The following is a 14,333-nucleotide window of genomic DNA, read 5'->3' as shown; positions in this document are numbered from 1 at the left end:
TAGATACGCGAGCTTGCCATCTGAATCAAGCCTTCACAGCGATAAGATACGCGAGCTTGCCATCTGAATATCAATCCTACACAGCGATTAGATAAGCGAGCTTGGCATCTGAATATCAAGCCTACTCAGCGATTAGATACGCGAGATGGCTATCTAGATCAAGCCTACAGAGGGAGTAGATACGCGAGATGCCCATCTAAAACAAGCCTTCACAAAATGATTAAATACGCGAGCTTGCCATCTGAATCAATCCTTCACAGCGATAAGATACGAGAGCTTGCAATCTGAATCAAGCCTTCACAGCGATAAGATACGAGAGCTTGCAATCTGAATCAAGCCTTCACAGCGATTAGAACCGGAAAACACTTGTTTTTTTTATTTTCATTTTATTTTACATAGATTGTGCGTTCGCGTTAGGAATGGAGAATGAACGTATCCTTAATTCCCAAATCACCTCCTCCTCTTCCTTTGGACCTAACCATACGCCGTGGCAAGCACGCCTTAACAATCAAATGATCAATGGCGGCAGTACTGGGTCCTGGTCAGCTCAAACCAGTACCATTGATGAGTGGCTACAAGTCGACCTTGGCTCAGAGAAGACCATCACCAAAGTTGCCACTCAGGGGAGACCGAATAATCATAATTTTTATCAGTGGGTGAAGAGCTATGCGATACGACACAGTCTGGATCAAGCTACGTGGTCATTCTGCTCAGAAGGAGGGGCCATTAAGGTGACCACGACGTACTTCACACCTTAAGAGGTTACGATACCTAAGTTTCGTACTTAAGTATCGTTAATGTTAATGTTAAGAATGTTTGTTCATGTTAACAATGTTAATCGTTAGTAAAGACGGAGATGTAATTTGCTACCATTCATCTTTCTGGAAGGAAGGATACTGCATAACATTGAATAGTGCAGGAGAGATACTGCATAACATAACACTGAGCTTCGTTCGTACTGTTCGAGTCAAATAAAGACAAGTCTCAGAATCCATTATCATAACACTTGTCCATAACATAAGCTGGAGAAAACTGATAAAAGCTCTGCTTTGTCGGTTATGTGCTTCCTAGAGTATTGTATCCTGCCTTTCGATTGCATCTGTCTCGAAGAGAACTATGACCAAAAAAATAGTTTTTGGTTGAGAATTCGTTTAGACCGGGGCCTCTGTTTAAGTCATAGTGTACTTTCTTTTTTTAGGAGTTCCAGGGAAACACGGATCGAAATACTGTGGTGTCCAACTATTTTCCAGAGCCTGTCCGAACGAGATATGTCCGATTTGTTGTCAAGGCGTGGGAAGGTCATATCTCGATGAGAGTGGAGCTCTATGGGTGTGATAACTGACCGATGGACCAGCATCGACCGGACGACCAGGGCCCATTGTTTGCCAGAAAGTTATAGGTTGTAAAGTTTCGAGCTCAATTTTGAATCGACTTCCTTGAATTAATGGTTTCAATTTCACGAGAATGGCGAATATGCTTTTTGAACTTTTGGAGAAAACCTCACGATAGGTAATGATTTTGAAATTAAAGAATCTCGAACTCGAATGAAAGCTCGTAAATGATCTTCCATAATAATCCATAATAATATTCTATAAATAATATATTCCAATTCCATTTTTTAATTAATTTCATTCTACTTTCATTTTCTAATTTTATGCATTGTATTTATTACTTGTAAGTATAATAATGAGGACCCTCATAAAAGTCACCCAAGTGGTAATAAGGCCTCCTCTTTATATATATAATTATTATTATCATTATTATTATTAGGATCATTGGCATTGCCATTGATGCATACATCCAAACAATTGTAATCGAATTTTAGAACAATTTTATCCAAGCACAAGTTTGTTTATACCTGAGTTCTCATCTTTTTTTATAATGACATTACCTTCTTTGAATATTATTCTTTAAACATTTATTGTGTTGATGCTTGTGTTGATGGTCTAGATTTGATTTTGATTTAAAAAAATTTATTATTGTGATAATAAAAATGTGATAATGAAGAATGAATAAACAGTAAAAACACCGAACTGCTTAACCGAGCACTTTTGAGCAACATGAATAAACTGGACTGTAATAAAACAGTCGTATGCACAGCACTTTTCTGCTTTGGGGCAACCTGATAAATTCATATCAAACATATTCTCCACGGATAGTGTCCTTTGTATGTATTGCAAAGGGTAGGGTCACGTAGATCTAATACTCTACAGTCTCTAATAGATCTAATACGAACAAAGTTATTTTTTAGTCAAAAAAGGGGGGTGGATATCCACCCAATTCACACCCCTCCCCCTGTATCGGCCACTGGAACCGTAATCGAACAGTTTTTTAAACAATGAACTGCTATCGAGCAGCGTTCACAGCATGTTATTTTTGTTGGTTTTAGGCATCCTGGATAAACTGAAATATCCCTGCTAGCAGAGGCCTCTTTTTCTGTATAACTGGGGCGCTACCAAGATAAACTGAGATCATATTGCATATTTTGTGTTCAATATCTTTTTTGTCAGTATGCAGATTTGTCTATTTGAACAGTGCGGTAGCAGGCCTCGAAATTGGGGAAGGAGGCACAATTACAAAAATATTTGGGGGCGCAACCACGCCCCGACTTTACTGGTCATTACCTTATAATTTAAAAATATTGTGTGACGGGGGGGGGGGGGCATGCCCCCAGTTCCCCATCCCCTGCTACGGCCCTGTTGAAGCGCCCAGTGCCTTTCTCGCACGACGAAGTCTTACATCCATCTTTGATGACATCACCATAGAAACCACAGGTATCCCGGGATATACGTCTCTGTCCATGGTACGGTAGGCCACAGGAAAGCGGATTCTGAAATATTTTCTTAAAAACTCTGTCAATTTTTACAAAGTTTTAGACTGAGGCCGTTTAAGCTGAATAAAACTGAAATAAGACTGACACGTTTCCCTTTCTGTAACCGGGATCTGTGCTATAATTAATGTTGTGTAAAAAAAAAACGAAATTGCGGCAGAATTAAGGCTGAAAGATCAGATTGCTAATCTAGAACAAAGACCATTTGGAATACGCATTATCAGATCGCATTTGGAAGATTACTCCGCGCGTACTGTCGTAATTAAACAGACTGAACAGGATCATAGCTATTCACAGGTTAGTCTTACAATGCGTCTTACAGAAAAGAGATAAAAGCGATGTGAACGTAGCCGTATATTAAAATGCGGACAACAAAGATGGAGGCCGGATTTTCTACGAATTGCGCAAGGACTAGCTTCTAAAAAGCCATTATCTGTAATTCATGGCGGATTACCACCCCGCGCGAATCCTAGATGATGACAGAAAATCTTTCTTCTGAAAACTTTGAAAGTTATTTTAACTTATTTAAAGTCCGAATGCCAATCATAACCAATTAAAAGTACCTTATTATTATAGTTATTATTTCTACTCGTATTAACAGAGTAAAAGCTGAAAGCTGGGGTTTGTCGCCTTTGTTGGGAATATTTAGTGGCAACGTTGATGCGTTGTTGAAGGTGGGTATTATCATTATCATTATTTCCTTTCTTTCGGAATATGTTTGGTGCTGACACGAGCTCGCCAATGGTTCTTTGCCGGAGAGTAAAACGAGGTAGAAGCCTTTAATTTCTAATACATGAAGATACATAACCTCCCAGATGTATGCTAAAGTTGTACTTTTTTCATGAATCTAGAAGGTTATCTTGACCTTACGTTAAGTACCGAGCGTGACAAAGACATCACGTCATCAACTGTTAGCCATTCAAGCGTAGAAGACACCGCTGTTTCGTCTTTTGATAATACACCTCGGTGTTCATCCGGTATTCATCGTCGCTGTGGACTGACTTTTTATTCGCTTGTTTCTTTGGATTGCGGAGTGGAGGAGCTTAACATGAATTCATGATTGTAAGTATTATTTCCCGTGTGCTGAATCTGAAAACTTCGCTAATTTCCGGGTTCTCTGCAGCGGTTAATTCGGGTAGTACAGCAACAATCACACTACTTTTGGAATTATTTATTCTCGTATTTGAATGAAGCTTAGTTTATTATTTCTAAATACTTATGCATGATGAAGTATTTAACCTTTCGATGTAGTGTATTCTATGTTTGAGTTTCACTTTCTGGCTGTGTTATAATGGATTTTGAGTTAGCTATGGATTCCGTGTGTGACTCGATTATTTAAAGCGGGTCCAAGCTTGCCAAAAAGGTTTATCTGGATATTATCTCATTGCTTATATGCACAGTTCCATTTTATGCTCGTTATCGTGCATGTCCTCTGGTCCTGGGTATTTTGTTTTGTTTTGTATTTTATCGTTGAAATGACAAACTATGATTTCATGCTGTTACCGCTTTATAATTTGAATTGAACCTATTTGCAGCAAACGGTTATTTTATTTCAGAATCATAGCAGCATTTATATTTAGGATTATTTTTCAGCGTTCAATACACATATAGTCATGTCTATGAGGCAACCACCCTTGAGCTAACCCTATTGCACTTGTAGTTCTTTTATGTACGAACTGTGTACTTCAGAAAGACTAGCGTTGCGTGACAAATACTGAGTCACATGTCTTGGCGAGATTGCAATTACTGTAACGCCACGCCCTCTCCAAAATTAAGGGAAACCATTTAACGTATCGAGGGAGAAAAATCTTGTTTGTTTTGTTTTAAATATTTATTTATTTTAATATTGAGCTATTTTATACAAATTTGAAATAATGCGGCATCGAAATATCATTCATAGCGAGCGCTGCCTTATGGGTATCAAGTAAATGATTATTAAACGATAAAATGCACTTGTAAACATTAAGTTTTTTAACCTGTTGTACTGTTATCATTTACTGTAATTGCTCAAATGTCCCAGGCGAGGCGCTTACTTTTGGATAGGCGCTGTTACAGACGATAGGTCTATATCACAAAATCCGTTTCATTTCTAGAGGAAAAGAGTACAAATCCTCCCAGAACTATAGCAGCAATTCAATGATAAAATGTTGTGTATTGTTATGTGTGCAGTTAACTCAACTACCCTTTTTACTTACATTCCCCCTCGTCAACAGAGTCTATTGAGTGCAACACGCTTAGGCGAGGCGCTTTTCCGGGGGGAGAGCCTCATTATCATATTTTCACTCCTAGGCGAGGCTCTTTTACGGGGGAGAGCCTTATTATCATATTTTTACTCTTAGGCGACGCGCTTATTCGAGCAATTACTGTATGTGCATTTGAGTACCTTCAAAGTTTTTAATAACCGATACATTTCCATATATTACCGGCAAAGCAGGCTACGAGAAATATTAGTAACCTAATTTGAAATTGGTTCACATGTTTTGGTAGGTTATTGTTATTTGCATGATTCAATGTTTTTGTCCTCAGCCTCGTTTTCGCGTCATGCCAGTAGAGGGACAACATGCTTGCAACATTATGGACGGTCGTCCTGTGTATTTTACTAGACTACGAAGGACTGGTACAAACTGAACGTGGTAAGCTGGATAGACTGGTTTAGCATAGCGAATCTTTGAAATGAGAAATAGAAATAAGGGTGGGGAAATACCCCGTTTCAATAAATAACTTTATTACTAATGTAAGTTATAGGACTAGTCGAGAGAACTGGATATTTTGCTTGCGCAAATCAAATATAACCTTAATAGCCTCATGCAGGGCATAACACCAATAGAGACAAAATAGTGCCCCCACCCCCCGCCGCCGCTCCACCCCACCCCCATTCCCTCCCTGTTATCTCGCACTTCTCCCTCCCCCTTAGTTCTCAACCACTAAATTATACGAGTTTGAGCTAGAATTTAGAAGCTAACTGGGATGTTTTAAAAAATGGTGCTTCACTCCCAATGCCCCTAGAGGCAATGATGGTCAATTAAATATTGGAACTAAAATTTTTGTTCTTCTGTTTGTCGTTACGCTGAAAGCCGGCCTTGTGATTTTTATGAACATCATTTTTAGTCCCTTTGGCGAATTTCATGGATGGTAAGCCGTGGTGGGAACGATGGACATCCAGTGGAAGCAGTGTAAGTACAATGGTCCGCGGCAAATAAAACCAAAATATGTTTCATTCTAGCTGAGATTATAAATTATAACTAGAGAAATGCATTTCTATGATTTTCGTTTATTGTTTCGTTTTTGTTTTTAGTCCTGGTATTTGAGTAGTACCGAGCTTACTCTTTGTGACACTTCATCGTCGCAACCGAACGAGTGGGTGAGAAGTGACGTCATCAACACTGGACCCGCCACTAGAATCGAGCTCACGGCAACATTCTCTGCCAGGGACTGCTCCTCGCTTTCTGATGGATTGTACTGTAGACATGACTTTGACGTCTACGCGCATCAGTCTGAGACTCAGTACTCGGGACCAGTCCCTGACCCGAACAACAGCCCATCGGGGACATACAGCAAGATAGGGACGCTGAACGCGACGAAACTTTCCAGTCTTGGGAATAAGACACAAAATGTGCAGACATTATCGCTTATTCTAGAAAACAGCAAACCGTACGTCTATCTTTCCCTTCATTACAAAGGCGGATGTCTTGCGGTGCAGAGCATTTTAGTAGAATATTTTCGATGCGCGGATATGGCGCTACCAAGTTCACTGGTACAACTCGGTGCGACTGTAGCACCTGCTAACAATTCTATAAAAGTAAGTGGAGCATGCGCACCAAACTCCAAGCAAGTGTCAGGGGCGGGGGATCTCTATGGTTACTGTCAATCAGACGGGGAGTGGAGTTCTGGGCTGTTTAGCGGGGAATGTCAATGTGACGCAGGACATCAAAACACAACCACAGGCGGAGGCGGGGCTGAATGCCAAGGTAAGACCCCCCACCCCCACCCCCTCCTTCTGCTTCCCCCCTTTCCTTGATATATTTCTTTAAATTGGTTACATCTCAAGGTGATACTGTAATGTGATATTTTGTGCTACACAATTATCTGTCGGCAAAAAAAATACTTGCCAGACTTCAAAGTGAAAAAAATGATGGCTGCCTTCCTCATTTACAGCGTGTCAAGTTGGAACTTACAAAGCCATTGCTGGTGATCTTGGTTGTACCGGTTGCCCTAACAACAGTGTTGCTATTGAAACTGGAAGTACAAACTGTACCTGTGTCAGCGGTTTCTACAGGAAGTCTGGCGAGTCCATTAACAAGACGTGTACAGGTAACCGCTGAGTGAACGAAGCCATGGAGTCTCCTATATTTAGTGCTCTAGGGTGGGGATACGGTGCGCATATGCCTTGAAGAAAATTGTATCGGGAAAATATATATTTATGAAATTCTTATTTAGCTCTATTTGGGAGGGATTCTGCGAAAAACGTTCATACGTACTGGGAAATAGCATCGAATATAAACGATTTGTGTTTTTGAATTTACCTTTGCATTTGAATGTTAAATGAAAAGCATCAAAACGGAGCAAACAAGGATTACATTAAGCCTTCCTCAACGCTTGGCGAGTCTTTATAAATGAATTTCATGCTTTGGCTCCAGGACCACCTTCAGCTCCTACGAGCCTTGATACAAATTTCTTGAACGACTCCGTGGTAACTCTATCCTGGTCACACCCAAATAACACGGGCGGTCGGTCTGACGTGTTCTACCTGGTTGAATGCTTCACGTGTAATGGTAACGGTACGGTGTGCGTAAAGGCCTGTGGAGGCACGGTTACACAGCACAGGACGTCGGCGCGGGTCAGCGGTCTGTCTGCCTTTACGTACTATATGTTCAGAGTTTATGCGCGTAACGGAGTCAGTAATCAAGCCGAGAGGGGAGGTCAAGAGGCCGAGTTTGCCAAGCTGGTCATACGAACACGTGACGCGGGTAAGATCAGTTTATCTATTTTAGTTAATTGAACATTTTCCTTCTTATTTGTTCAAGCAGAACACAATTATGTTGGTACTGAAAGAAGCAAAAAATAGAGTGGTTTCAATTAATCCGTGAAACAGTTAGTGGTATACTAAACTTTTACATATATAGTAAGTAAAATATTGTGTTCTCTATTTTTTTTTTTTTTTTTTTTTTTGTATATAACGCACTGTTACAAACCAACTAATAGTTAATGTTTCACAGATTAATTGAAACCACTCTAATAAGAGGGGCCTAGTGTATAGCCTGTGGGACACATTACTCATCACAAGCCATGTTTTTCTGTTTCTCACGAAGCATGTTGCTTACATGTCTTGCAAATTGACTGTATCTAGATACAGTTTTTGGGTGATTCAAATATTTCTTTAAAAAACGTGGTATTTTCAATCTTCAGTTCCGGGTAAGCCAGAGATAGTAAGTATAACCGAGCGCAGTCCTACTGAGGTTTTTGTGCAATGGAAACTTGAAGAGCCAAATGGCATTATAACGTCATACGAGTTGACGTACCACGTGGCCGGTGAGGTAGATGATGCACAGTCTGTCAAGACAAACACTACCGAGGCGATAGTGGAAGTCAAGGCAAAGAAAGAATACGAGTTCAAGGTATATAATCGTATTATAAATGTTGTCATATCATCATTGTCATCATTATCATCATCAGCACCATTATCGTCATCGCTTTCAAAATGACTTCTATCATTATCGCAGCCATCACAAAAAAACATTTTCATGGCGCCATCATCATTATCGTCTATGATGTTTAACCTTGATTTACAAAACGGTTTTAAGACGTAAAGTGAAAACTTGAAAGGTAAATAAAGATAACTGAAGATCTGTTATCCTATGCAGCCAAAAGGATATATGGCACATTTTGACCCGTTTCTTTGTTTCTTAGCCACGCGTTCAAATTTGGCGCACACAAACTGTGTTAGCCACCTGCCGCCGAGCCGGTAACTAGATTGAAAACTCGAAAATGCCATTCATTTTTCTTTGCTAAGTCAGAATCGTCATCATTATGATCATTATTTGAGCGATGTTATCTCGTTTATCTGTCTCGTGGATAATTCTAGGTGCGTGCTCGTACCCGCCATGGACTTGGGCCGTACAGCGAGACCTTCCCCTTTAAACCGTCTAAAGCCTCAGGTAACAACAGGGCCGTAGCACGGGGTGGGCATTGGGGCACGTGTTACCCCAGTATACCCCTTCTGCCCCCCCCCCCGAAATACTTTCTTAATATTTCTGTACCGTCATAATTCAAGGCCTCCTACGGCTCTGAACTATCAGATGCACATATATTGCCTCATAGAATACTGATAAAAAATCTTCAGATTACGACCTTAGTCATTACTGATATTACCCTCCTCGTTATCATCATTTTTTTCTATTGTCTCACTTTATTTTATCTCTTTTTTTTTTGTTGCCTATCGACAGCATTTCCATGCTGATTCCAAGATTACCTATTCATAAACTTTACAAAGACAAACATGACAAACATGTCAGTTTCTATACCATACACCGTTTTGTTTGGTCGCCCCTTCAGCTATGTTCTCCCTCTTCTTCAGGCGTATCAACGGCCGTCATCGGCGCCGTCGCTGGCGCAGCTCTGGCACTATTGTTAGTTGTCATTATCATCTTCGTCGTCGTTAGTGTTCGCCGAAGGTGTGTGTACAATTAAATTAGTCATAAATCGACTATTCTACTGGATTGAAAGTTTCAACTAGCGTTCTTTACATTTGTACCAACCTTTTTCTCCTCTGTGCAAAAAGGCTTGAATCTTTTCCTCTATGTTTTGCTGTCTTATCTGGGTAACTGATAAAAGCTTCTTTGTGATGACATTTTCTAGGAAAAAGTACACGAAACATGCAAACGGCAGTATGCACGGTTTTGAAATGGGTATGTACACATGAATCTCTGATACCAATTAGTCGTTGTGTTAGCTGGGAACTTTAGAGTTTTCGTCTCAGACTAAGATCTCGCAAAATCTTGGAGATACTATGATTTCTCGCAAACTTTTTTCATGAAACTAGAGCATTTCTTTTTGTGAAAAACAACAGGAAATTCTAAGGGACTTTTTTATCTTCTAGACGGTTCAACCGTGCTACCAACCTGTGGTCAGCGGATGTATATAGACCCAAGTAACTATGGTGACCCGATGGAGGCGCTGATGAGCGTTGCTAAGGAAATCATCAAGGATGACCTTAAGCTGGAAATCATTATTGGCGGAGGTATTTCAGGGGTTGGGAACGGGCAGCATCACTTTCTGTGATATAATTGCAAGCGTAACATTTTCGGAGGGATGACTTGGCGCACAAGTGAGATTTCTTCGCGCGCTTGAGGAACCATGTGGTAGTTTGCGCTAAATTCTTGCGTGTTCGCCGTCGTAGACTCTCCGTCCTCGTTAATCTGCACCCGTTAATGTCATTTGTGAATGTATTTCAGGTGAGTTTGCGGATGTGTATAGAGGTGTTCTTACAAATGAAGACAAGACACAAGAGAAGGTGGCTGTTAAGATACTTAAGGTAACTCAAAAGACTATTCACTATTGACAAAACCATATCCAGAAGATTTCCTGATTTTAAAACTACGAAAGCACTTTTTGGGATGGGAATTGATATTTTGTCCTACCTGTTCTTCGTCTTTAGCCCGGTTCATCACATAAGAATCGTGAGGACTTCTGTGTCGAGGCTTCTATTATGGGACAGTTTGACCATCCGAACGTCATCGCACTTAAAGGCGTCATCACTCGCACACGTCCTATGATGATTATTACTGAGTTTCTGGAGAATGGCTCTCTAGACAACTTCCTCAAGGTAATGGGAAAAATGCCCTCTTAGCTTTATTTGCTAGTAAAAGGATCACTTTCACACTTTCCCCAAAAATGATCTTTACTGAGTTTCTAGAGAATGGCCCACTAGACAACTATTTCAAGGTAATGGGTGAAATGTTCTCTTTATAATGGTTCGCTAGTTAAAGGGTATGCGTCAATCCCCGCACATGTCTTATCTTTACCGGAATGGCTCACTAGATAAATACCTCATGATGTTGGGGAAAATACTCTCTTTATATGGTTGGCTCATTACCCAGCTCCCCCCGCCCTCCGATAATGATCATCACCGAGCCACTGGATAAGGCTCACTAGAACAACTAACTCAAGGTAATTTGATAATCATCCACTCAGAGCAATACTTAATGCTATTGGAGGATCGATGTCGTCTTGACATTGTATCATAACGCTGGTAGATACGCGACACGTGAGATTTTTCATCATACATGCTCTCTATTTTCTTGTGAGCCTTTTGAAAAAATGTGTAGATACTCGCAGTTTTTATGTTTCACCCTTCAATGACTTGCTAATATAAATACCTATCCTTAAAGAAAAAATCGACGTCTGATAGTACAATCAAGTTTCGCTTGACACGCACAAGGAAATACACCGCCGGTAACCTAATTATAGCTTTCGAAATTGGTTGGCGTATGTTTGATTATTTTATTCTTTTCAGTCTAATGACGGTCACCTTACCACTCTCCAGCTGGTCGAGATAGGGAGGGGCGTGGCAGCGGGCATGGCGTACCTGTCCGAGATGAACTTCATTCACAGGGTGAGCTGTTAGCTGTCTGCTTAGCTTATTTGTAGCTATAAGGGTGGTTTGAGAGTAGAAGAATAACGGTGAAACGTGTTTTTTTTTTGTATTAAGGACTTGGCTGCAAGAAATATCCTTGTCTCGGACAATCTGGCGGCCAAAGTGTCCGACTTTGGGCTGTCACGTGAGCTGGATGATAGTCCGGAAAATGAGCAGTCTGAATACCAGACGCAGGTGAGGATACACTACCTAGACTGACAACCCCCCCCCCCCCCCTCCAAAAAAATGGAATAGCCATAAATCAAACGAAATAAATAGCCTAACGAAGAACAATTATGTAACTATTATGAAAATCTGTTGAACACTTTCGGGATTAGGCTTGAAGAACCTTGAACCTTCTGAACGCGTTGTTGTTAAAGTTTGTCGTATTCCTTATCCGCTCTGGCTATAGTACTAAGGCATATTTTTGTCGCAAGCTCTGCAAAATATCACTATTTGAGTCTGCCCTGAAGAATATTAAAGACGAAGTTTCAAAGAATCGAATAACAGTGTTGCCGTATTACCCTGTTACACTAATGCCGCACATATCTTACACATGCATCCCTATTTTCGCGACACTACGTTGTTTTAAATTGCAATGTTCTGATAAGCTGTCTCATTTTTCCAGGGTGGTAAGATACCAGTCCGATGGACAGCGCCGGAAGCGATCCGATACCGGAAGTTCAGCTCGGCAAGTGACGTGTGGAGTTACGGGATCTTGCTGTGGGAGATCATGTCTTTTGGGGAGAGGCCCTACTGGACTTGGGACAACTTCCAGGTTAGGCTTTTATCTTTTTACACAAGCTGGTCCACAAGACACCTCGTTTTTTTAACCTTTTTTACCACGCCCAATACCTCCAGGCCATCAAAAACTTGCTTTATTGCTCTTGTGCTTGTTATTTTTGTAGGAAACTGGAAAGATCGTGTCCTTTCCAGTGTATGAAGATAACTAGATTAGAAATAGTCTGTAAATCGGATTTAAAGACTCATAAACAAACCCTGGAAATGTCAAATTTGTTTCTAAATTGGTTAGAGGGTCTCTTACAATTACATAGTAAAAGCTATATTATGAGATCTAGAAACTACAAAAGAAGAAATTGTGTATTTCTCAGGTATTTTTATAGAGAACGAGATGTTCGAATTAATTAATGTATATTGCCATACATGCTGCATTTGGCCAAAAAAATATAAAGGCAAACGTTGTAAAAATCTTTGCATCAGCGGTCTACATGCTATTTTCAGACTATATACTTCTTCCAGGGTTCTCTGGGCCCCTTTTTGCACATTTACAGACCATTTCCAGGATAGCTGTAGCTGCATCGCACAGCTTTTCTTACTATTTTCAGACTATTTACAGGCAACCTCAAGGGTTCTCTGGGCCCCCATTCTGCACTTTTCCAGAGTACATGTAGCTGCATCGCGTAGGATTTACAAACAAATTCCAGGCTATTTCAAAAGTTCTCTTGGCACTTTTACACTTTATTTCCAGCGTAGTTGTGCCGTATATATTTACAGACTATTTACAGACCAGCCGCTTCAAGGTTTCTTTGGGCATCGTCTTGATTCTAATTTACAGACTATTCAGAGTTATGTTGTCTGTAAAAGATTTACATAGTCTGTAAATATTTACAGTGCATGTAAATACTGTGTAAATCTGTATTTACGGACTTTTTCTTTAGACTTGATAGGACACGATTTTTCCAACAATCCCCCATCCCTTTCCACAATGCCAACCTACTTTGGTTTGCTCCTGATCGTCTCACTTCTTTCCGCAGGTTATGGACAGAGTGGAGGGGGGATATCGTCTTCCGGCGCCTATGGTAAGAAATAATCGTTATCCTGTGCGGTTTCTTTGAGGTTTTGCGGTTTTCGCAACCCTTTAAGCCCCCCTCTTTTATAAAAACAAAAGCAGTTCAACAAATTCAACAACAAACTTCTTTATGTTTTGTCCCATTGTCTGCGTTGATCTTTTGTTCCTGGCATGTTGATTCTTAGACTTTATGCGCCACTAGGCGTGTAGAAGAAAGGTAACATGCTACACTGTCCATCGGAAGTTCTTGACTCATTGCATTAATGAGTAAAATGAGGCAAATTGTCCACTGTCTTATAGTAATTTATCGTCCTTCTTGATTTTCGCTGTCTGTCGCTATCTGTCTATATTTCCTATCTGTCATATAGAAATGTCCCAAAGTGATTCATAATCTGATGCTTGACTGCTGGGATAAGGAGAAGACAAGCCGACCCAAGTTTGCTGATATCGTGCGAAGGCTCGACGAGGTGATCAGGTCCCCGGACAAGATGAACGATGAATTCACTGGATCGCGAATAAGGTATGTAGAATTCAGCGTTTTGTGTGATTCAGGGATAACATTCGTACCCCTCCCCCACCCCTTCTTACCAGAAGCCCAAATTCAAACCCAACACTCAACGCGTTTCTATTTGTCGTAGCCAAGAATTGAGAATAATAGACTGTTTGGGGTTGATAACATATTTTTCTTTCAGTCGTGCTGAGGCTACCAACATGTCTATGGTGAAATCCGTGGAGGAATGGCTCGAGAATATAAACATGGGACGGTACGCGGACGCTTTTGTGGGCAGCGGTTACGTGGATATCGATCACATCCGACACCTTGAGGATGACGACCTGCTAAAGATGGGGATCAATCTGATTGGACACAGGAATAAGATACGGAAAAGCATCAAACATATAAACCAGAAGCTTGAGACGGGCGAGCTAGCTATCTAAATTCTAAAGTCTGAAGTCTTTACAGTGATTAGATACGCGAGCTGGCCATTTGAATCAAGCCAGGGATTGTATACGCGGGTGGCAATCTGAATCAGGCCTTCACAGGGATTAGATACACGAGATGC

The 14,333-nt window shown here is 40.7% G+C and overlaps 2 protein-coding genes across 2 annotated transcripts; both read left to right on the top strand.

Moving 5' to 3' along the window:
• The first annotated feature begins 359 nt into the window (after positions 1-359).
• On the top strand, positions 360-2,030 carry LOC5504971 (lactadherin). Its single transcript, XM_032373341.2, has 2 exons — positions 360-731; positions 1,199-2,030. The coding sequence occupies exons 1-2, from the start codon at positions 420-422 to the stop codon at positions 1,340-1,342; spliced, it is 456 nt and encodes a 151-aa protein (XP_032229232.2). The 5' UTR covers positions 360-419; the 3' UTR covers positions 1,343-2,030.
• Positions 2,031-3,064: 1,034 nt separating this feature from the next.
• On the top strand, positions 3,065-14,209 carry LOC5504968 (ephrin type-A receptor 4). The gene is made up of 21 exons (XM_048729765.1): positions 3,065-3,127; positions 3,432-3,504; positions 3,682-3,892; positions 5,357-5,463; positions 5,939-6,003; positions 6,126-6,798; positions 6,986-7,141; positions 7,468-7,797; positions 8,237-8,445; positions 8,913-8,985; positions 9,405-9,501; positions 9,686-9,735; positions 9,927-10,067; positions 10,282-10,361; positions 10,485-10,652; positions 11,343-11,441; positions 11,538-11,657; positions 12,091-12,240; positions 13,238-13,282; positions 13,641-13,792; positions 13,965-14,209. Exons 4-21 carry the CDS (start codon positions 5,391-5,393, stop codon positions 14,206-14,208), a joined length of 2,925 nt encoding a protein of 974 aa, XP_048585722.1. The 5' UTR covers positions 3,065-3,127; positions 3,432-3,504; positions 3,682-3,892; positions 5,357-5,390; the 3' UTR covers position 14,209.
• The last annotated feature ends 124 nt before the right edge of the window (positions 14,210-14,333 follow it).

This window comes from Nematostella vectensis, chromosome 7, assembly GCF_932526225.1.
Source record: "Nematostella vectensis chromosome 7, jaNemVect1.1, whole genome shotgun sequence".
Taxonomy (NCBI): Eukaryota; Metazoa; Cnidaria; class Anthozoa; order Actiniaria; family Edwardsiidae; genus Nematostella; species Nematostella vectensis.
Note: the sequence above shows the minus strand (reverse complement) of the source record. Positions and strands in the feature narration are given on the sequence as shown.